The sequence below is a fragment of the Danio aesculapii genome, chromosome 17 (assembly GCF_903798145.1).
Source record: "Danio aesculapii chromosome 17, fDanAes4.1, whole genome shotgun sequence".
Classification (NCBI taxonomy): Eukaryota; Metazoa; Chordata; class Actinopteri; order Cypriniformes; family Danionidae; genus Danio; species Danio aesculapii.
Genome location: NC_079451.1, coordinates 7,680,007 through 7,701,757, shown reverse-complemented (window position 1 = coordinate 7,701,757; position 21,751 = coordinate 7,680,007). Strand labels below are relative to the sequence as shown.

The 21,751-nt window shown below is 36.4% G+C and overlaps 1 protein-coding gene across 1 annotated transcript in view; it reads right to left on the bottom strand.

Moving 5' to 3' along the window:
- Window positions 1-21,751, bottom strand: part of ccdc88c (coiled-coil domain containing 88C) — a 106,546-nt gene that overhangs the window by 31,762 nt on the left and 53,033 nt on the right. The window contains exons 12-21 of the mRNA XM_056476491.1: window positions 20,106-20,250; window positions 18,940-19,121; window positions 18,720-18,857; window positions 16,325-17,395; window positions 14,468-14,595; window positions 7,343-7,484; window positions 7,062-7,247; window positions 6,825-6,986; window positions 5,124-5,401; window positions 1,145-1,288 (exon numbers count right to left, since the gene is read on the bottom strand). Of these exons, the coding sequence (XP_056332466.1) occupies window positions 1,145-1,288; window positions 5,124-5,401; window positions 6,825-6,986; window positions 7,062-7,247; window positions 7,343-7,484; window positions 14,468-14,595; window positions 16,325-17,395; window positions 18,720-18,857; window positions 18,940-19,121; window positions 20,106-20,250 (2,576 nt within the window). The remainder of the gene's footprint in view (window positions 1-1,144; window positions 1,289-5,123; window positions 5,402-6,824; window positions 6,987-7,061; window positions 7,248-7,342; window positions 7,485-14,467; window positions 14,596-16,324; window positions 17,396-18,719; window positions 18,858-18,939; window positions 19,122-20,105; window positions 20,251-21,751) is intronic.

The window sequence follows — 21,751 nt, the reverse complement described above, 5'->3', positions numbered from 1 at the left end:
ACATACAGAGAATTGAAATTGCGTTACTCTCAGATCCTAGGTGCCATAACATGTAGTATTAATACAAAAAGTAGAATTTAAAAAAGAATTTATAAATACAATTACACATATAATATAATTAAGAATATAAGTAAAAATAAAAGATTATAAATGACATCTATTGTGTGTCGGCATGTTATGTACATAATATTTTGAAATATTGCTTAGTTATCACATTTTAGGATTTTAATGTAGCTGTGTGTGCATCAAATCCAACAAACAAAATGTGCTTTTACATACAGAGAAAGTGTAGAAAAGAAAAATAAAGTGTCTGATTTTTCCAAAATGTGTCAAAATAATGAACCACTGTCATTCAGCTGTCATAAATAATACATTCATATAAAAATCAAACAACATACTAAATACTTTTCAATTTCTATTGGATTTTAAATCATTAAAACATGATGAAAAAATGGGTAAGCATGGTGTCATTAAATGGCAATTATTTAGCATTTAGGACTGCATTGTGATTATAAAGTCTTTATAGAGTCTTTCAAATGAGTCTCACAATATTTTTGATATATAAACTATTAATATAAGACTTTATGTATATGAATAACATTTTAATGGGTGCCTTCTGTACATCATGCTTTAAAAATTATGAGTTGTTATAACTTATTGGCAGTTCATTGGTCATAAAAAAGTCTCAATAATATTAATTATAATATAATATTAGTTATTATTATTTATAAAAACTAATTATTATTTAGAGTAACTTTGAAAAAAGTATCAATAATAGTAATAAAAATATAATATAACAACAATAATAATATAATTACAATAATATTAGTTTTAGTTATTGGCAGTTCATTGGTAATACTTTGAAATAGTAACTAACTATTTTAAGTTATAGCCAATGAACAGCCAATAAATAATAATAACTAATATTGTTATTATTATACAACATAAAGAACATTGTGACACTACACCCTAGCCACTGAAATATTGTGCACAGGACTATGGCTTTGCTAGTAACTTCCTGTAGTGTATTCCAGCCAGCAGAGGGCAGTAAATAATAACAATGAATTTCCTCGCCCACGTTTCCTCACTCGCACACGTTTTCAACTGGAAACAGAGTGTTGTATTATTAAAAACCCTCTCTAACCTGTCTACTTCTTCCCTCAGACTGCGGTTCTCTCCCAGGATAAGTGTGTTCTTGCGAATTTCCTCTCCTAGGCTTTCTCGGTCCCTTTGCAGAGACGCCTCCAGCGCCTCCATAGCGTCCTTCTGCTTCAGGAGAACCATATACCTGTTCAAAACAAACCAACAGACAGGTTTCAACTAAAACATTGAGGGCACAAACAAACAAACAAACAGCTTATTAATATTCAGCAGTATAAGGAAGCAAATCCAACAGTGTGGAGCAGGTTTTCCCCATGGGATTTAGTCAAGAAAGATACCATATTTAATTGGATGAAAATTACTTTGACCAACAGCTGTCTTTCAAAATGTGTTCGTTTTCATTCAGTTGTTTATTTAGTCAATGAATTTCTTCAATGAAATACAGAAAAGGTCTTTCCAAATTATTCCAAGTGGCCAATAAAAAGTTCTGAAATTATTTAGAAGTGTCTTGGAACCTGAATATAGTATGACCTAAGGAACAGACTTTACCTTTATGCTTCACAGCCAGGGATGGGCAGTATTTATGATACAAGTACATATTTTAAACACAAAATAGTATTTTGTCATTTGTAATTGATAGGGTTTGTGAAAAAGGGTTAATATTTTGTATCAAAATACTTTAGTGTCTTGTATTTTTAAAATGCTTTGTAAGAAGTCTACATGATGACGTCATAAAAATGTGGCCTTTGATTGGTGCTTTCTCAGTTATTTGCCAAGGCTTGAGCTTAGACTACAAAATTGATTAATATTAAAGAAGTTGATCGATGCTTGGAGTATGGATGGAAATTATACATCGCATCAAGTAACAGACAAATAGCAGGGATAGAATCAGGAGCAAGTTAAAATAAGACAGGAAAATAAGACAAACAACAAAGTCCTACAGTGGCCATACCTACAACACGCCATTGGCCGTTTCAAATGCCAGTAGCTGATCTGCAGCTGCCCTTTATACGTAAATTACAAACTTTGATGTACACCGTAAAACCCAACAGTCAAATTTATCAAATGAAAAGAGTGTAGTTAACTCAAAATGTACTGTAAATTAACTCTACTCATCTGAAAAGAGTTTTGAACTCATTGTTCCTGTGTGAAGCTGTTGATACTGTTCGTGGAGTTGTTTAATGATCCTCTACTAAGATTTGAAGAGATAGAACTTGTTTTATTTCATTTAATGATGTTTAATGATGTCTCTGTAGTTTTGTGCTTCTCTTCAGTAATTCTGCTTGTTAACAGCAGGTGTTCATCATTAATGCTCAATCAAGACTTACTTGATCAGTTAAATACCTCATTACTTCAACTTAAATGGAGTAAGTTCACAACACTCATATAAATTAGTTTTTTAACAAATGGTTTGTTGAAATCAGTTTCCTCAAACAGTTTGAGTTGCCTTTACTTATTGGGTTTTACAGTGTAGTTAATCAGTATGAGACAAAAATGTTTAACAATACTCCAGTCTACAGACTAGTCAAAAACTCCCAACTCAGGTTTTAGGCAGCAAAAACAGATAACTTACTTTTTTTGTGTGTGTATTGAAGAGTACAATTGTAAAAACAAACACGATTTATGGAAATGACAAAAAAAAAAATGGAGATTTTAGTAGTTTTCAGAAATAGTGATTTTACATTGAGTATTGCAAAAAAATATAGATTTATTTAACAAAATAAGCAAACAAAAATGTTAAATAACCTTTTCATACATCACCCTTTTAAAATATAAGACTGTTATGAATTGGTGGCAATTTTTACAATAGAGAGAGATATTGTACTATTTTTCCAACTCATTATCTGCAAGATATAGTTTTTACAGTGATTAAAGAAATCATCTTCTAGACAGGACATTATGTATGAAATTTGTACAAAATCTATACAAAAATCAAAGAGAAACACAAGTAATTTTTTTATGAATGCCTCCTCACGCACGGTAGAGGTGAATGAGGTGCAGAGCAGAAAAGCTGTTGTTATCAGTCATTGTTTACTTCACTAAGTCAGTTTAATGGTAAAGGGAACTGATCAAATAGGCCTATTGACGGAAGGTTTGTGAAGAAATTTCATGGTCCCTTGTAAAAGTATTTCCAAAATACAAAATACAGTATTTTAACTTGATACATTTGTGGCTGCTGTATTTTGTAGTTTATTTTGATATGGAGGTATTTGGTATTTTATTTTAAAATACATTTCAATGTATTTTTGCACAACCCTGATCACAGCTACATTTTCATTCCTATGAAATATAAATGGCATCCTGACAGAAGTCCACCGAGGATTCACAAGCACTTAAAGGAACTATGAATGCCAAATTTAATTTAATTAGATTTTTTTTTTTTTTTTTGCATATTAACAGGTAGGCATTAATAAATTTGAAGTTAGTGAGGTGAAATTAAAATAATAAATAATTTCAATTTGTTTAATTCTTTATAAACATATAAAGAGCAACACTTTGATAATATTTAAAATGTTTTGTTTACACTTGATAATAATTAATTATTATTAATTGTTTTATATACATTTTTCTTTTGTTTTTTAATAGCAATAATAACAACAATAGCTAATATTTGTCTTATTATTATTGTTGTTGTTATTATTATTGTCAAAATACCATTTTAATACATTTTATTTAGAATGAAAAAAATATATTATTAATTTATTATATTTTTAAAATATCCTTATCAATATTTCTTCTTTAGAATTAAAAAATATTATTATTATCATCATTATTATAATCTTTATAATCATATAAAAATAATAATAATAATTTGTGTTCATTTATTGTATTCCAAAATAGATTTTTTGACCATTTTAATTATTTGTGGAGATCTTGCAATATTTATTAAATGATTATCAGGACTTCAAATCTATGGGGTATTTCAAATAAATAATTGAAGTCACACAGAGTTCATCTGACAAAAAAATAAATAAAATAGGATGCCATTTCATATGCCAATGCTCCTTCAAAATACGGCTGTGTTGTAAATGGATGGTGGTCATTTAAATACATTAAGTAATTAGGAGATTGAGTGTGGGTGACATGTGGCATGCTGGACATGAACGTTGAAGCCGGTGGACATTACAGCTGATTGGGCCACTGACAGCCATCTGGCGGAGCCGAGGCAGAGGCCCCCAGAGACACACTGCTGCATTATTCATTAGACACCGAGATAAAAGAGACAGGGGGAGACTACACAACTACATTAAGGGAAACTCAACAATGTTTTTCCTGTCTCTAACAAAAGGGACAACTTTCCACATTGCACCATGGAAAAATGAGTGCGACAGGCACGCGTGAGAGGATTACTGAGTGTGTTAGAGTGTGTGTGTGCTCATTAATGTGTACGGATAAAAATAATGTACATTTTCCACTGTGACTAGCCTCTAAAAAACATTCCGATTCCCAGAGGGGACTTTTCACAAGCAGAACCACTGAAAACCCAAACATTCAAAAATTGTATTCCAAGACAAGTGGGGTATTTAATATCTAAAAATGACACTCAAAAAAATGGGGTATAGTTGCTAGACTATTAGCTAAAGACTTAATTTTAAATGAACTAAACCATGCCTGTTTTCGATCTACCAAAAATTAAACATGTTTTCTCATCAATTAGGAAAAAATAGGAAATTCTCCCCATTCTGCTTCATTTTCTTCTTCTGAACACAATAGATAGGCACTGCTGAGTTATTGAGCTCTTCTATAGGTGTCAGCTTCTGATTGTTTCTGTCTGCTTGAGAAGGCTGAGGAGAGTAGAGTAATGAGCTGCGTCTGCTCTGAATGGAGACACCACAATGACCCCAGACCATTAGGAGAGCTGACACTGACTGAGATCTTCAGAGACAGGGGGCCCTTAAAGAGACAGTGCACCTCATATACACTCACCGGTCACTTTATAAGGTACACCTTTCTAGTACTTAATTGGACCACATGTACAGCATTTTGGAAAGGTACAATCGTAAAAGTTGATAGGTACTGACTTGTTCTCCAATGTGCGGTTTTCTTGCTCCAGAGCTCTCTGGCTGGCCTTTAGTGCTGCGTGTTGAGCGATGAGCTGCTCGTACTCGGACGCCTGCCGTTCATGCACACCTAACAGACGCTCATGGTCCTGTGTGACTCGATCACGGGCCGCACTCGCCTCCTCTCGCTGTTTCTGCAGAGACTCGGCCTCTGACTCCAGAGTCTGCAGCTGAGCCTGTAAAGCTCCATACTGAGCCATGAGAGAGGAGCTCTGAGAGCTTAGAGTCGAGTTTTCCACCTGAACAAGACGATAAAAGGGAAAATAAAACATTTAAAGATGTCATTTTAGTAGTTTCACATCTTAAGTTGAGACTGGCGGAGCTTCTGGCAGAGATCATAAGGTTGGACAATAGATAGGGGGCGATCGCTCCACTCATGTCATACCATTTCAAAACACTGGATATTAGAGTATATACAGGAATCAGAGAGTGAAATTCAATACCTTTTAAGACCTTTTTTTAAGACTCGTTCCATACATTTTAAGACCCTATAACACTTTTTATCCGGAAACACTGGTGAGATTTTAATATACAAAATTTAACTAAATATTGATGTAAGAAACTAATCCAAAACTCAAACATTTCTCATGTACTGAATAAAAATCTATTAAATCTAGCTAATTCAGCCAGTTGGCGCCTATAGAACTGCAGAAATAATGGTGTTGCCTTGGTTACTGCAGTAAACAAAGCAGCATGATGTCAAATCTAGCAGGATTTCATTGATTTCATAAACTACACAGCATCCTGATATCCGCAGATTTAATTCAGGCAAACTTTAGCATACAACCATCCATTGCATAATCAAAAATGATGTAAAATTTAATACCTTGCAAAATTGCATTTAAGACTTTTTAATACTTGTTAAGGGCCTTCAATTTCTCTACATTGATTTAACAACTTTTAATACTTTAAGACTCCGCGGACACCCTGGATATACAATGGTATATATACAAAGAGATCATTGCTTGTGCCAATGAACTGTATAAACAGGGTTCGCACCGCATCTGTATGTATTTTAGCTACTGTGACAGCTGCAGATGTATAATATACAGGTACACATGTGTGTCCTCTGATTGTAAACTCATAAACAAACACTGATTGGTTTATGAGATCGGCCAGATTAGCGATAAAAAGAATTAAAACTTCTATAAAGAAAAAAGGGGCTAATAACAACTGTATGTTGTAAAACCAAAAATTATAATAATCACAATTATAAAATGCAATAAAATATTTTATCATTTCAGTTAATAAGACAAACATTTTCTTATTGAGATTTATTAAAACAGAATTTTAAACAGAAGATTTAGAAAACTGAAAAATACAACTTTATCAACAAGAGACTTTAATGATCTTGTTAGAATGTTTCTCAAAAGAGTACAATTGAAGGGCAACGTCTATTATTTACATTTAATTTATATTAGTCATAATTAACTAATCATCTAAGGACTATGCTTGACAATGTAATGATGACTTTTTTAAAGCAGAATTTAGAATTTTAACATGGTAAAATTTTGAATAATAATCTTAAGCATGATTGTTTAATTTATTAACAGTCTTATGTTTTTATAAGGAAGAAATCTGCACAAGAAAGGCTAACTGCATCTATAATTAGCGAATCCTGATGAACACTGATTTTTAATGTAAGATGTCTGACCACTGTACCTGGAGTTTAGCTGTTTCTTTATGTAGAGACGTGTTGTGTTCTTGTAAGGACGCTGCCTGTTTCTGCAGCGCTAGTGTTTGTGCGTTGAGCTGTGCATTCTGGGAATCAATCTGCTTCAACTGATCCTTCAGAAGATGTTTCTCTGTCTGTAGAGCAGCATTCTGGAGAGAATCACAAAAGCAGATTACAATACTGAAGATCACCCTGTGTGTGTCAACAGAAATATGCCGTCTTACGTTCTTCTCAACATCGATCAGTCTGTCTTTCAGCTTGAGCAGTTCAGCCGTGGCCTCCCTCTGCTCCATCTCCCACTTCTCTTTATCTGGGAGTGATCTAGCCTGTCCCAAAGTCTGCTGGGAGATCTCAGAATGGGCCGCTTCTTCTTCATGCCTTTGCTTGAGGGCCTCCAGGTTCTTCTTTACCTGGAAGTGATTGGAACCAAAGGGAACATAAGGCCTGCTATTGAATGAATGATATCAGAGACTCCCCTTAATCATTTTGAGATTTGAGAACGTACAGTGGTGAGTTCGGTGCGCAGTTGCTGGTTTAAGCTGCTGCTCTCCTCCAGCCGAGACTCCAGACTCTGGATCTTCTCTTCTCTGAGCTCCAGAGTTTTCTTCAGTGCTGACTCGATCTTGGTCTCCAGGATCTTATATTTACTGAAGGATGAGAAAGCACAGGGTCGGTATATTAAAGCAATAAGCCATGGTTCACAGTGAATTTAAAAGAGTTAAGGTGTGTTGTTAAGCTCGACACTTAGCTGTGCCTAAAACACATCTCAACACAGAGCTCAGATGTTAGAAATTCACTGTAAATCACAGCTTTACTGGGATTATTGCTTTTATAAAACGTGTATTCCATAAACTTAAAAGAAAAAAGTACTAAAATAAAGAAATAAATCCAAAAACTTAGTACTTGTAATGGAACGGTTATCTTAACCATTGTCAAAGCTTGTTGTCATAGGTGTGTGTAGAGCATTTAACAACAGCTTTAAAGCTCCCAAGAAGTGCTTTGAAATGTGCAGTTTTTTATTCGATGCTTGACGCAATCTCAACCGTAAAATGAAGAGGGTGGGACATAGTGCAGCTCCTCCCCTTTTAAAAAAACAGCCAACAGCATTTCGTTTTTATCACAGCTCTGCCAGAGAGAGTGGTTGAGATCAAATGAGAAGCAAATGAGAAGTGTCTTGAAGGAGACAGGGCTAGAGAGCATATGTTTGGTCAAGATTTGATGAGAAACTGAAGAGGTGGTGTGGGAAAAAAAAGCAAAAAAAAAAAACCGTTGATACATGTTGATACATACGGAAGTGACAAACTGCAAGCTTTAGATGTTTATATCAGTTTTATATTTTCTAAACGCGAATTTTCTCACTGCTTTGGAGCACACTAGCTAATAGATATCCTTAAAACTAACGTACTGAAACTAACATCTAAAAAAAAACGTCCTTTTAATTCAACGGGATCTTTAAATGCAGCTCAACCTATCAGGATCAAGAAGCAAAACTATCCATTAAAGAAACATTGTCTGACAAATCAAGCAGACAGGCTGAGATCAGGCTTAGCGCAACACATACTTTTTTGTAGTCAGTAGTTAAATATTACTTATTATTTTTGTTCTTGATCCTTGTTTTAATGCATACATTCTAAACAACAAATTAAATAAAATGACCATGTGATATATATTGATTAAGAGATTCACAAACATCAGTTTTTAGACATTTTACAACTGTACCTTAGCTGTGGTGTTGTTGCCACTAATAACAAATTGTTTTTAATTAAACTATATATAAATGTATAAAAATGTTTAATTATGTTTTTAGCATACATTGCATATTAGAAATTATTTGTCATTTTCACTTTAACAATATTTCTTTTCTTTTTTTTCAAATCAACATTTAAAAAGTTGGTATCGCTTAATAATTTCTGTTATTAACCTAACATTTCATTAGTCAACATGTATTAAAGGGCACATTTGATAAAAATCATCTTTTCTAAGCTGTTTGGACAGAACTGTGTGCAGGTATAGTGTGTCCACTGTCATCTTGCAGTGATATAAAGACAATAAGCCTCTTTGTTGTAATTTCCTGATGTTAAAATAGGATCCAAATCCCTTTCATTTTGAGGCCCACCGCAACACGACATAGGAGTGTGGTTTCCCCGCCCACCAAATTGATTGATAGCTGCATATTAACATGTCTCTGCAGTAAGGTGTATAATCATATCAACAAGACAGGACATGCGCAAAGCAACCGGGAATAAAAAATCTGTTCAGCTCGCTGTGATCATCAATCATCATCAAATGTGATCAAGAATGAGCTTTACAAGTTTAAAATGTTTTTAAAGGGCACCTAGGTTATCCCTTTTTCCAGATTTAAGATAAATCTGTTGTGTCCCCAGAATGTGTCTGTAAAGTTTCAGCTCAAAACAACCATCTGAGTATTTATTAGAGCTGTCTGAAATGTCTGTATTATAGCCGGTAAAACTTGGTTGCTGTTTTTTGTACTGGGCCTTTAAGGCTAGTCCTCCCCGCCCACCGTTCCCATGTGCCTGTCAGCAACATGCCTCAATCGCCGCCCTCGGCTGCCTCAGGAAGCAGAACTCATGTCGCGTTTGTGAGAAATACTACAGTTTTAAGCGCGTTTAGCTTCACACTCTTATTGCACGCATATGTGACAGGATACAGGTTAATCTCCACTGCTGTATGGATATCTGTTATGTTAATGTACAAAATAAACCTGATTTAACGTCCACAAATCGGGATTGAAGCGTCTTACTTTATAATTGTTCTGACACGCGGCTGTGCTGATAAAGTGAATCTGAAGTAAATCGCTGTAATTCATTACACACATACTCTGTTTTAAAACATTTTAAACTTGTGAAACTCACTCTTGATCACGTTTGATGATGATTGATGATCCTAGCAAACTGAACAGACCTTTTATTCCCGGTTGCTTTGCGCACGTCTGGTCTTGTTGATATGATTATACATGTGACTACCGGGACATGTTATTACTTACAGCTGTCAATCAATTCGGTGGGCAGGGGGACCGCACTCCTACGTCAAGTTGGACCAACGCTCCAATTGGTCCACTGTTTTTATGTTGTTAAATAAAAAAAAAAGGACTGGGTGTGTTTATATCACCCCAATATGACTGTCTATACACCATATATACACACATGTCTGTCCAAACTGCTTGAAAAGTATTAGTAGTAGATTTTTCACCATAGGTGCCCTTTAAAACAGTGCATGTTCATAATGAATTACAGTGATTTTACCGTCTTAATCACCACAGCTGCATGTCAGTTAAATTATAAAGGAAGAGCCTTCAATCCAGTCTTGTGGACGTCAAAACAGGTTTATTTTGTACATTAACATAACGAATATCCATACAGCAGTGGATATTAACGTGTATCCTGTCACATTTGCCATGCAAAAACAGCGCAAAGTTAGCTGTGTGTATTTGTACAAAACAGCTGTGTGTATTTGCGCGTGTGCGTGAACTTTGTAACGACATTGTGTGTGACTCATCGTTTTCATCGACTTATTAACTCCACAACAAATACATCAAATAGTAATTGGAACAGTTCTTATTTTTAGTAATTCTCACAAACGTTACAGTACGTGAGATACGCCGAGGCGGAGATTGAGGCACACTCTGACAGCCACATGGGAATGGTGGGCAGGCAGAACTAGCATTAAAGGCACATTCAACAAAAACAGCTACATACAATTCTAATATTCTGAAAGGTATAATAAATAATCTGATGGGTGTTTTGAGCTGAAACTTTACAGACACATTCAGGAGACACAAAAAAACTTGGAACTTGTAAAATAGGTGCCCTTTAATGTGAATGAACTAAAGTGAAGGTGTTCATTGTTGGCTCAGGACAGCTCATGGTACATTTACTATGGTCGACAAAAGCAACTGATTTTAGTGATTAGTAAATTTAGAATCAGTAGAATACTAATAGAATTAGCAAATGTAGAAATGAACATTAAATCTAGAAGGACTGTTTATTATTGGTTCATGTTAACAAATGACATATTACAGTAAAATGTAACCATTAATTTTTAATAGTCAACAATATCTACACTTCCAGGAAAAAAATGTTTCATTCTAAATTCAATATCATTTATGCTGTACACACACAGACGCACACAGGCACACACAGTACCAGCTTGGAGGGATTACTAAGCACAGTGGAATGTGACTGTTAGCAGTAAATTTTCTTCAAACACAAAGTGATTATCGTCAGCTAGCATTTTATGACACTATTAGCTGACGAGAAACGTCTCAGTTTCCACCAAGTCACGTTCATGTCTTTTGATCTAACTTACAAATACATGTCACTCTCACTCTAATAAAAGCGTTAAATGTGGGGGAGAGGGTGAATCTACCTCCTTGAAGTGAAAGATGAATACTTCACTACTGAGCCCTCTCTACAAGGAGAACACTAATCAACCTGAAGTATATACAAAGAGTCGAGACTGTAATTACTCAAAACTGTGGTCTCAACATAAAGAAACAATTATAAACACAGCACAACACAGCAAAGCTCCTGCAGACCATAATAAAGTCGAGAGCTTATGTCAGGTCACTGCACTGAGCTATATTAAAGACGAAAGTCAGCATGCACTGTGAGATGCAATCTAAGCTAATGAAGAGTGTTGGGGAAATATTCTGTTTTACATTGTTGCGTAACTCTTCTGATAAAATTGAATGAGCATGACTTGCAAGAAAAGTGACACTTTGGGGTATTTAACCTTTCCAGAAAAAAAAATAAAATAAAATAATAACAGCAACAACAACAATAATAAAGAAAAAGAAAAATGTGAACTTGTAAGGATTCCCACACGTTCATGGACACCAGATTCAAGGACTTTTTAAAGCACCATTAATTTTAAATCAAGCACCTTTGTAATTCATGTTCCAGCATTTGTAGCGTCATGAAAGTCTTTACAGTACTCAATTCTCTTACACTTAATACTTACGTTACAAATCTCAAAGTATTTTTCAGAGTACTTTAATAAAGTTTGTTGAATTCAATACTGGTGATATTCAAATGCAGTTTCTGAAATCTTGATAAAATGTGCTTTTTTGTCAGTGTTACTGAACAAGATTTTAGAATTTAAGAATTTCTTAGTTTTGTCGGTCTGTTTTTGAGCAATGAGTACAACTGTTGAAATAAAAACAAATTTAATTTAGGCACTTGACTAATCTGTCACGAAACACCAAAAGACATTTCTTGAGATGCTGACAGTCATATATGTGTTCCATGCTGCTAAAAACACAATAAGAACACATATATTTCACAAAAAAAAAGTGAAAATTGGTTGTTTTTGCATTATTTCGAGGAAATTAGTTCTTCCGGTTTGAAAATAAATTTTAAAGCTGCGTCACAGCAATGAGATTCTTGTGTAAATTGGCTGTTTATACCGGCCGATACAACGTGACGTCCTTCAGTTTTCATCCATAAATTATGTGAAAGACTTGGTTCGAACCAATCAGCGTGCTCTCTTGTGAATGAAGCGCAACTTCATTAATATGCATAATACAGCTTTGAAGACTGTTTTTATCTGTAAAGTGTTCAGAAGGCAGAGAGAAGCCACATTGTGTTGCCAACTGTAATTAAAGCAAGTGGAAGAAGAAGAATTATTCGGAGACATGGGTTGTCAGTGTTGCGTTGAGTACAGTGGTCTGCTAACAAGGCACAAAAATATGTGTGTAAGGAACATTTTTTACCCCAAAGCTTTTCGCATCTGCAAATGGTGAAATCCAGATTTTCCGCTCGACTTCTTATAAAAAAAAAAGACACGGTTCCAGTTTGTGGTGATTGCCCTGTCTCTACAGATTTGGTAAGTGTGTGATCAGTGTTCTCTGTTTGTGTTTATTCAGATGACAAAGTTAGTAAGTATCGTCAGCAGTACTCTTACCCTTTAAAGACATACCTTTACAGTAATATCACTACAACATTATGGACTGAAAAATCCGCTGTAAATGCTGCTCTCCGAATGTAAACACCCTAACCAAACCATTACCATTGTATGGGATTTTTGCCACGTATGATATTTGCTGCATTTTGTGACAGTACAGTCTATACACACGCGGCTGTTTGATGTTAATGTTTGCACCTACCGAGTCACTGCATTGAGAAATGCAGGGTTTTTTTTTCTCCCATACAGTGTGTGGTATCAAAAATTCCATTAAAACAACACTCTTTCAGCAGTTCCTCGCATCCAATTTCTCTTTTATCACAGGGGGCATGCATGAATTGTTCGTGAATAAAAGTGAAAGTGAAAAAACTGCAGTTTAAGTTGACAAACTAAGAATGAAACACCCACAATGACATGAAACTCCAGAGGAAATGTGGATAGCGCTGCAATGATGTTAATCGAATAATGTGCTATAACATGTAAAACGGGATAATAAAAGGAACATTCAAAACGCACTCATGTAAACACCTTCCTCATATTATTGTCTTATTCAGATTAAGGCAAATAATTAGATTACTAATGTTTATGTAAACGTAGTCACTATCTCCCCTGCGTCTGTATTTGTGTTGCCGCTGTGAAAATCAGCGTGTGCATAATGAAACTCCCCTTTTTGTCCAAACTCTTCACTCTTTCGCCACTCGACACCCCCACCTAAACAAAGCTGGACACGCCCACTTTCCTAACTTTTTTAAAACAAGAGATGTGAAAACACCCTGCTGAGAAGGGGGGGGGGGGGTCGTGACCCTTTAAGTACTTTTAAGAAGTGAAAGAACCCTGCGTAACACTTGAAGACAACCCTGGGAAAAAGTGAAGACAAACCATAATGATTTGTAAAACTCAACATGTACTTTGGTTAAAATGTGTACATTATGCATGAAGCATAAAGCATGTGATGCAAATTTTGTCACCAGAATGGTAAATGGCTGTAATCACATGGAGAGAAAAAGGCCAGAAACTAGAAAAGGATCTAGTGCAAACGTGTGGAACACTTGCATGTTCAAGCACACTTAAATAGAGTACAGTTGTACAACTTCACCACAATTGAACAATTTCAATGATAGCAAAGCATACTTTGGGTTTAGAAGGAAGAAACAGATACACTGCATTCAAAGATTAGTTCATCTAAAAATGAAAATTCTCAAGCCGTTTCAAACCCTTTTAAATTAAATCCAAGAACTCCTTCATCCTCTATAGAAAGAAACGGTCACAAGATTTGTTCAAAGTACTGTTTGTTTGGTTGTTTGGCACACAGAAGTCTTAGTAGCTTCTTAAAGCTTGGTTACAGTTGGACCACTGAAGTCACATGGAATTTTTTGACAATGTGGTATGGTTTGTGATCTCTGGACCATCGCTGTCTATGGAGGCTCTCAGATTTAATCTAAAACATCTTAATTGGTCTTCTGAAGATAACAAAGTTCAACTTGGAACAACATGAGGGTGAGTATTTAATAACAGAATTTAAATTTTTGGATGAACTAATCCTTTAAAGTCAAAGTCACCACATTGAGCAGAACCTCACCTGCCACACCTGTCGGAAGGCAGCGTCCACATAAAACAAACAAGACACTTACAACACCTTGCACTTAAAAATGACCCATTTAGTATGAAGCTGAGAACGGATCCGAGTGATCGTTCTAACGTCACTCACTTGTCTTCACAGCTGTGCTCTTCCTGCAGGAGCTTTTCTCGGTTCAGGCCGATCTTCTCCAGCTCGTGACTCAGCTTCTCCAGTTCATTACACTGCTGCTGCACCCTCAGCTTCTCATTCACCAGCTCCTGTTCAACACGATAAACAAATCCGACATTCAGCTTCAGTCATACCTTATGACTGTGCACAAAGGTCAATAATTCTATTAAAACCAGCATAAATCCACCCTTTCCTTATTGTGCAAATGCATCAATGTATACTTTCAGTCACTCATTCATTCATTTTCCAGTGGGAAACACCCATACACTCTCACATTCACTACGGCCAATCCAATTCACGTATAGTGCATGTCTTTGGACTGTGGGGGAAACCGGAGCACACGGATGAAACATAAAAACAGTGGCGACAGTGCTGACCCCTGAGCCACCATGCCGCCAATACTTCCATTATCTAAAACTTTTAGACATTTCAAATCAAAAAGTCTTAACTTGATCTATTGAGTGGACAAACTTGATCTCTGGCAAATGTCTACTCTTATCTACTCGCCCTTTTAAATCCTGCTCCTTTCTTAAAATCAACTGCAATCTAACAATGAGATCTGTCTTTATTCAAATTTAGTAATCCATTTTAATTAGATTAACTGTGGAACACACAATCTGATGATGCTTCCATTATTCTGAGTATTTAAAATCACAAATAATTCAAGCGTTTTATGAAAAGGAAAGGTTCAGGTAATAAAAAGTCATGTATAAATAATGTATTTTCAAGGTATAAAATAGTTATCCATTTTAATCATTGATTCATTTGTACTTGATGGATAGAGTTTTCAAATGTAAATGCTGACTGAAAATCATATTTTTTAAAACAATATGAAACTAGCATTTCACTATGAAAATATCACTTTTCAGTATGTTGTTATTTATGGGCGTTTTCCATTTATTTACAATTTGAATTGCATTATGGGACATTCATTTGTGCTCCAACAGTGACTACGTTTACATGGACGTCAGTAATGGAATTATTTGCTTTAATCTAATTAAGAGAATAATAAGATTAAGATGTTTACATGAGTTGCTTTTTGAAAGTTTCTTTCATGATCCCGTTTTACTTGTTATAGCACATAATTCGATTAACGTCATTGCGTCACCGCGCAATCTGCATTTCCTCTGGAGTTTCATGTAATTTCAGGCGTTTCATTTTTAATTTGCCGAATTTAACTCCAGTTTGGCACTTTCACTTTCATTCACGAACATTTCATGCTCATCGTCCGTGACAAACAAGATATTGGATAAGTATGAACTGCTGGAAGTGTTGTTTTGATGAAAATTTATACCGCATGCTGAATGGAAGAAAAAAAACCCTCTGCATTTCACGATGCAGGTGTCTGTGGTCTGCACTGACTGGGTTGGTGTAAAGAGTGTCAAACAGCCGCTTGTGTGTGTGTGTGTGTGTGTGTGTGTGTGTGTGTGTGTGTGTGTGTGTGGACTTTCCTACCGCAAAATGCTGCGAAAAGCCCTACATGACAGTAATAATTAGATTAAGGTGTTTACATGTCTGTAATGCACTTCAATAATGCGACTAAAGTCGGCATACTCCACACGTCTCAATTCGACTTCTCTTTAGTTCGATTATGTCCTTAATCTTATTAAATTAATCTAAAAATCGCTGTATACATGGTTAACTCTTAATCAGAGTATTGTCTTAATCACATTAAAATCGAATTATTGGTGTCCATGTAAACGTAGTCAATGTTGAAAAGTTTAGAAAAGCGTCAACCGACATTTGTAGTAGTTTGGTCATGTAAATTAAAAAGTGTCTCAAATCAAAAATTGGACTCGTATACCACATTTGTCATACCTCTCTTAGTGTGGCTAGAGTCTTCTTATCCATTGTGGCCTGTTTCTGCAGGTCTTTGTTTTCTCTCTCCAGCTCTTTGAGTCTTCCTGCAGCCTCTTTTACTCGGCCTAACTCTTTACTGAGAGCTGTGCTTTCCTTCTCCATGCTGGCCAGCCTGAGACAGTTCTCCTCCAGTGCCGCCTCCTTCACCTCTAACTGCTGCCTAAACCTCCGTGCCTCCTTCTCCAGCTGCTTCTTTTCCTTCTCCAGCTGGCTCAATTCCTGCTCCATTCCTCGATTCTCCTTCTCAACCGCTTCAGCCCAAGTCACCTTCTGCCTCAACTCCCCCAATTCTCGATGTAGATCCTTCATTTCTGCCTCGTTCTGTCTCAGTTCACCTTCTAGACCTTGCATTTTGGTGGAGCTGTTCTCCAGGGTCTGTTGCAGCCGTTGGTTCTCTAGACTCAGGCTTCCACAGCTCTTCTCCAATCTGTCGCTCCTCTTAGCCTGAGAACGCAGCTCTTCCATCGTGCGGCACATTTCCTCGTGTTCTCGCTCCAGCTCTGCATGTTCCTGCTGTAGTTGAGCCAAGCGTGCAGCTGCCGGACGGAGGGTCTCCAATGCACGTCGCTGCTCCAGGTTCTCCTCCTCAAGCTGCTGGTGATCCTTCTCTAAAACAGCCAAACGCAGGCTGGCGTTCTGCGCAGTGTCGGCCAACTTCTTGAGTCTGCGATTGTCTTGCTCCAGAGTGGCATTCTCCCGCTCCAAGGCTTCGGCACGCTCGCTTCCGATCTTCAAGGCTGCTGTTTCCCGTTGAAGCTGCTCCCGGACTCTCTCTAGACGTGGAACTTCCCTTTCCAACTCCTCGCATCGCTCTCCTCGTTCGCGGAGAGATTCCAGCTCTTTAGTCGCCTGACGTTTCTCAGCTTCCAGACGAGCTAGTTTACCACCTGTTTCAGAGATGGTCTGGTGCAGAATGCGGTTTTCTGTTTCCACCTCCCTCACTCGAGCCTCACTGTTCGCCTGAGCCCGCTTCCGGAGGGAACTCACAGCCTGGGTCAGGTGCTCCTTCTCCTGCTCCAACTCTGAGATCTAATACCCCAAGCACAAATACACATGGTTTTAATGAAGCCATTCAAATATGATCATCATTATGGTTGTGTCTTTTCGTTTGTTACAATACCAGTGGTAAATCAATACTTTTTAAACTGACGCTTAAAAAGAAAAAAAGAGTAGATTTTGTAAACAATTATTTAAATTGAACTATGTTTTACAATTTTAAAGTAAATGTCAATATAAAACAATTAAGAAACTAAAGGAATACAAAAACTTAACACTAAATAACAGTTACAGTGCAAAAAACAGCAAAGTAGCCTGTATTTAAAGCATTTTTTTCTAGTTTCAAATTTTTCCTTTTTCTGCCAAAAAACAATTTGTAAAAAAAAAATAAAAAAATTGTTTAAAATGCTGGAGTACAAAACACATTCACTACAAATATTACATTTGTATTACAAAAGGACTCAAAGCTGCTTATACATCACATGTACAGTTTGTACAACTTTTTTTTAATTTAATTTTAAATTATTTCCAAATTTGTTTTATTTAGGGAAGCACTAAACCTTTTTATTATTTTGTTTGCTCAAGAGAGAAAAAGACCTTAAATATGAAAAAAAGGTTATGCTGTGCCGCATTGTCCAGCAGTGTTCATCCCACTAGTTTTACTCTCCCACCAGCTATAGTCCCTGTGCGGAATTGAGCGGCTTTCACACCCGATGCGGAAAGCACTGCGTTATGAAACCCATTCATTTCAATGGCTTGTAATGTTTTGTTGCTGCACTGAACAAAGTGCAAGTGCAGTGAGCGCACTGTCAACTAGCCTGCGCAAATGTCAGTATCAAAGTTCATCTGAAAAGCAAAGTCCACTCTAATAATAAACCAAAAATACATTTCTATGAAGTATACTTTGGTTCTGCAGCCTGTCGTAGCCCTACTGTACTATCATGGCAACACTTGTATAAGTGTTATTATAAGTATATAAGTATTTAATTTAAGTTGAGTTAAATTTTAAAACACTTTAAAATTACATTACATTATATTATTTAATGAAATAATTATTATTACTTTGCATTAATTTTCATTTTTCATCCAAGTGCATCCAGAATTTTAGGTGTCAGGCCATTTTTGTTTTTACTTATGGATTACTGACTGAAAATGTAGCTTATTGATGTCTTCATACACAGAAGCATATTCCCAAGCCTCTAATTCCCACACCTCTGATTTTAATCAACAGCTAAGGTAATTAAGTTGCAATGAAATTAGAAATTTGTATACGGTTTCGACTACATACCAGTTAAATCAATATCATAATAACCCTAATCATAATTTTTATTTTAGCTTTCTTTCTTTAGATGTTCACCTGTCTGTCTTTCTCTGCCTGGATTGTCTCTAAAGTTTTCTCCATTCTCTGTTTCTCCTTTATTAGCTCCTCTCCAAGGTTCTCCATGTCCTGAGTTGTCTGTTTCTCCTGGTCCAACTGGGACTGCAGACGCTCCAACTAAAACACAACACAGAAGATACCTCATCAGCATTCAATATTCTGTCTCTCAGTCAACAGTAAAATAAATATAGAAATGTACCTTCTTGCTGAGGCTTTGATTCTCTTTCTCCAGCTCCAGTGAATGGAGTTGACCTTCCTCCATGTTGATGGAGGCCTCTCTCAGTTCCTGGATGGTGCTTTGAAGGCATTGGTTTTCCTTCTCCAGCTTCAACAGTCGGCTGGATGCTGACTCGTTCAGCTCAAACACAAATGACTTACGGGCTGTAGTTGAGGTGACAACAGTGTTAAATTGACAGCAAATTTGGATTTAGCTTTAGTCTTAGTTTGTTATTCATGTGATTTGTCATTTTAATTGGATTCAAAAATACTTTAACAAAAAAACTATTATTGTGTTCAGCACTTTGGCTAACGCTGTGAAATGAAATGAAATTATAACTACTACTTTATTAGTAGTCCAGGAACTGAGATGAAAAATTTTTAAAAAAGATATGAAAATATTTTATATAATTATTTACAATTGGTAATCCGTAAATAATGCTTTAATAAATGAGATGTTAAACATTTACATATTAAAAAAGGGTTTTAAAAGTGATTAACTGCAAAGCAAACATATATAGTGGCTTGAAGAAGTTATCATTTGACTTATTACTTGACTTAATTTCGTTATTATTTATGCTTACTGTTTAATATGCACAATCTTTGTATATAGTAGTATAATGCACAGAAAAGAAAAAGTGAAAGCTATATTACACTTGAATTGTTTTGTGATGCTTAAAACCCCTTGGCGGATTAGGCAGACAAATGCTGAGTCACCCATACATTACCATCAAAACAATATGCACCTGTCCTGTATACACACACACACCTAACGGCTTACAAACAGCCTGGGGTTAGAGATATTTAAACTACCCGTTCTTTTAAAACTGACAGCTAGTAAACTCTAGTAAATCTGTCATTTGTGTCTGCTTAATGCTTTAAAAAATGTCAGATTCAAAGGTTTTGTTAGTAGAAAATGAGCGTTTGTTTAATTTGCATGACCAAAACGGCTAGAATCTCTGGTGGCTCAATATTTGCATTAGGATGGATTCTTAAAAAACAAAAACAACAACTGAAAAAATGAAAATGGGTCATCGGTTATGTTGTTTTCTAAAGGGTTCTGCATTGGTTTAGTATAACAAACAAGGAAACAAAAGAGATGCTCTCTCAAACTGAACCTCTGTGTGACAGCGAGGTGTGGGAACTCACCCTCATTGACCTCATTGTTCTTGGCCAGTTGCTCCAGTTCCCAGCCAAGGTGAGCCGACTCGTTCATACTTTGTTTCTGAGAGATCTCCAGCAACATGTTCTCCTCCAGCAGCTCTTCCAGACGTTTCTTATCACTGTCCCTGTCCTAATACAGATCCAAAAGAGCATATACTTGTGGATTTAAAACTTACAGATTCACTGTGGGCTTTTCCCCCACTGTATAGCACAATAATGCACACAAATTATGACCTCAATTTTAAACTACACACATTTGCATGCAAGTCAATACAGCATGGTTGCTATGGTGTTCCCAGTGTTACTCTGCAGTTTTTATGTGTTTGCCTAGGCATTCTAGAATGTGTCTAGGATGCATGCTAGAGCATTGCTTTGGAGTTCCTATGGTGATTCAGATGGTCCCTAGCATGCAGCAAGTGTATTCTTGGGTCGCCATTACGTTGCCAAGCATGTTTTTCTATTGTTGTGGGGCCAAAATTTTATTTTTTTTATTCAGAGCAAATCAAGTTACAATTTTATCTTTGTAGACACGAATGGAGCGTTTCCACCGAGTGGTACGGTACGGTTCGGTACGCTTTTATGCCCGTTTCCACTGTCAAAAGGTACCTAAAAGTGAACCGTACCGAACCACTTTTTGGTTCCCTTTGCAAAGGGTACCGAACACAACAAAAAGGTACCAAAAGGCAATGCTAGACGTGCAGCTGAACGCTATTGGTTTACAGAGATACGTCACTTGCTTGTGCTACAAGCCAGGAGAATGAAAACAAAGGAACCGCCATTTTTTAATACACAGCCAAGACATTACAACGTAATAATGTATACATATAATAAAGAGTTATGGTCGACCCCAGCTTAAATAAACCTTGTCGCCATCTTGATGAACAGCCACAAAGCCAAGAAGAAGAGCAGAATAAACCCTGTGCATAGTTGTTTACAAGGCATACAGCTTTATTTAAACATTTCCTGGAGTGAGAATGATGTCTACTGGAACTTTCTGTCATATACCACGCCCATTTGGTACCCTTTTGCCAGTGGAAACGCAAGTCTGATCAAAGTGACCTGTACCGACCCGTACCATACCGTAGCAGTCAATGGAAACGGGCCATAAAGAAGGCCAAGAGAATGATACTACATAACTCATGTTTTCCATCCAGAGTTAAGAGAACAATGGCATTCCTGTTGTCAATTCCAGAGAACCCTCAGATATCAAGTATCAAAACTTGCAGATACTTTGGAATATGTCATGCACATCTTGTTAGTAAAGGCATGGCTCCATGAAATCTCTTTTGAAAGCCAGAGGGCGCACTCATGCAGAAACTCCAAACACCCATGAAGAAGAAACCCAGGAAATCTCCATAAGCAGCTTTCAGCAAGCTTTATGATTGATGGACTTAATAGCACTGATGAGTGTTGGCAGGGCCGAGAGTTGCAGGAGAGAAACGAGCTCATTGGAGCGAGTGTTTAACAAGTATCGAGTCTTGTGGAGGAGATCCAGATGGATACGTTTTGTGTTTACTTCATGATTAAAGTTGTTGCACATCTACTGGTTCCTGCCTCTGATTAAGCAAGTTTGAGCTACTTGTACAGTAAGTTAGCAATACTATTTCTGGTGTAAACGAAACACTCCAAAG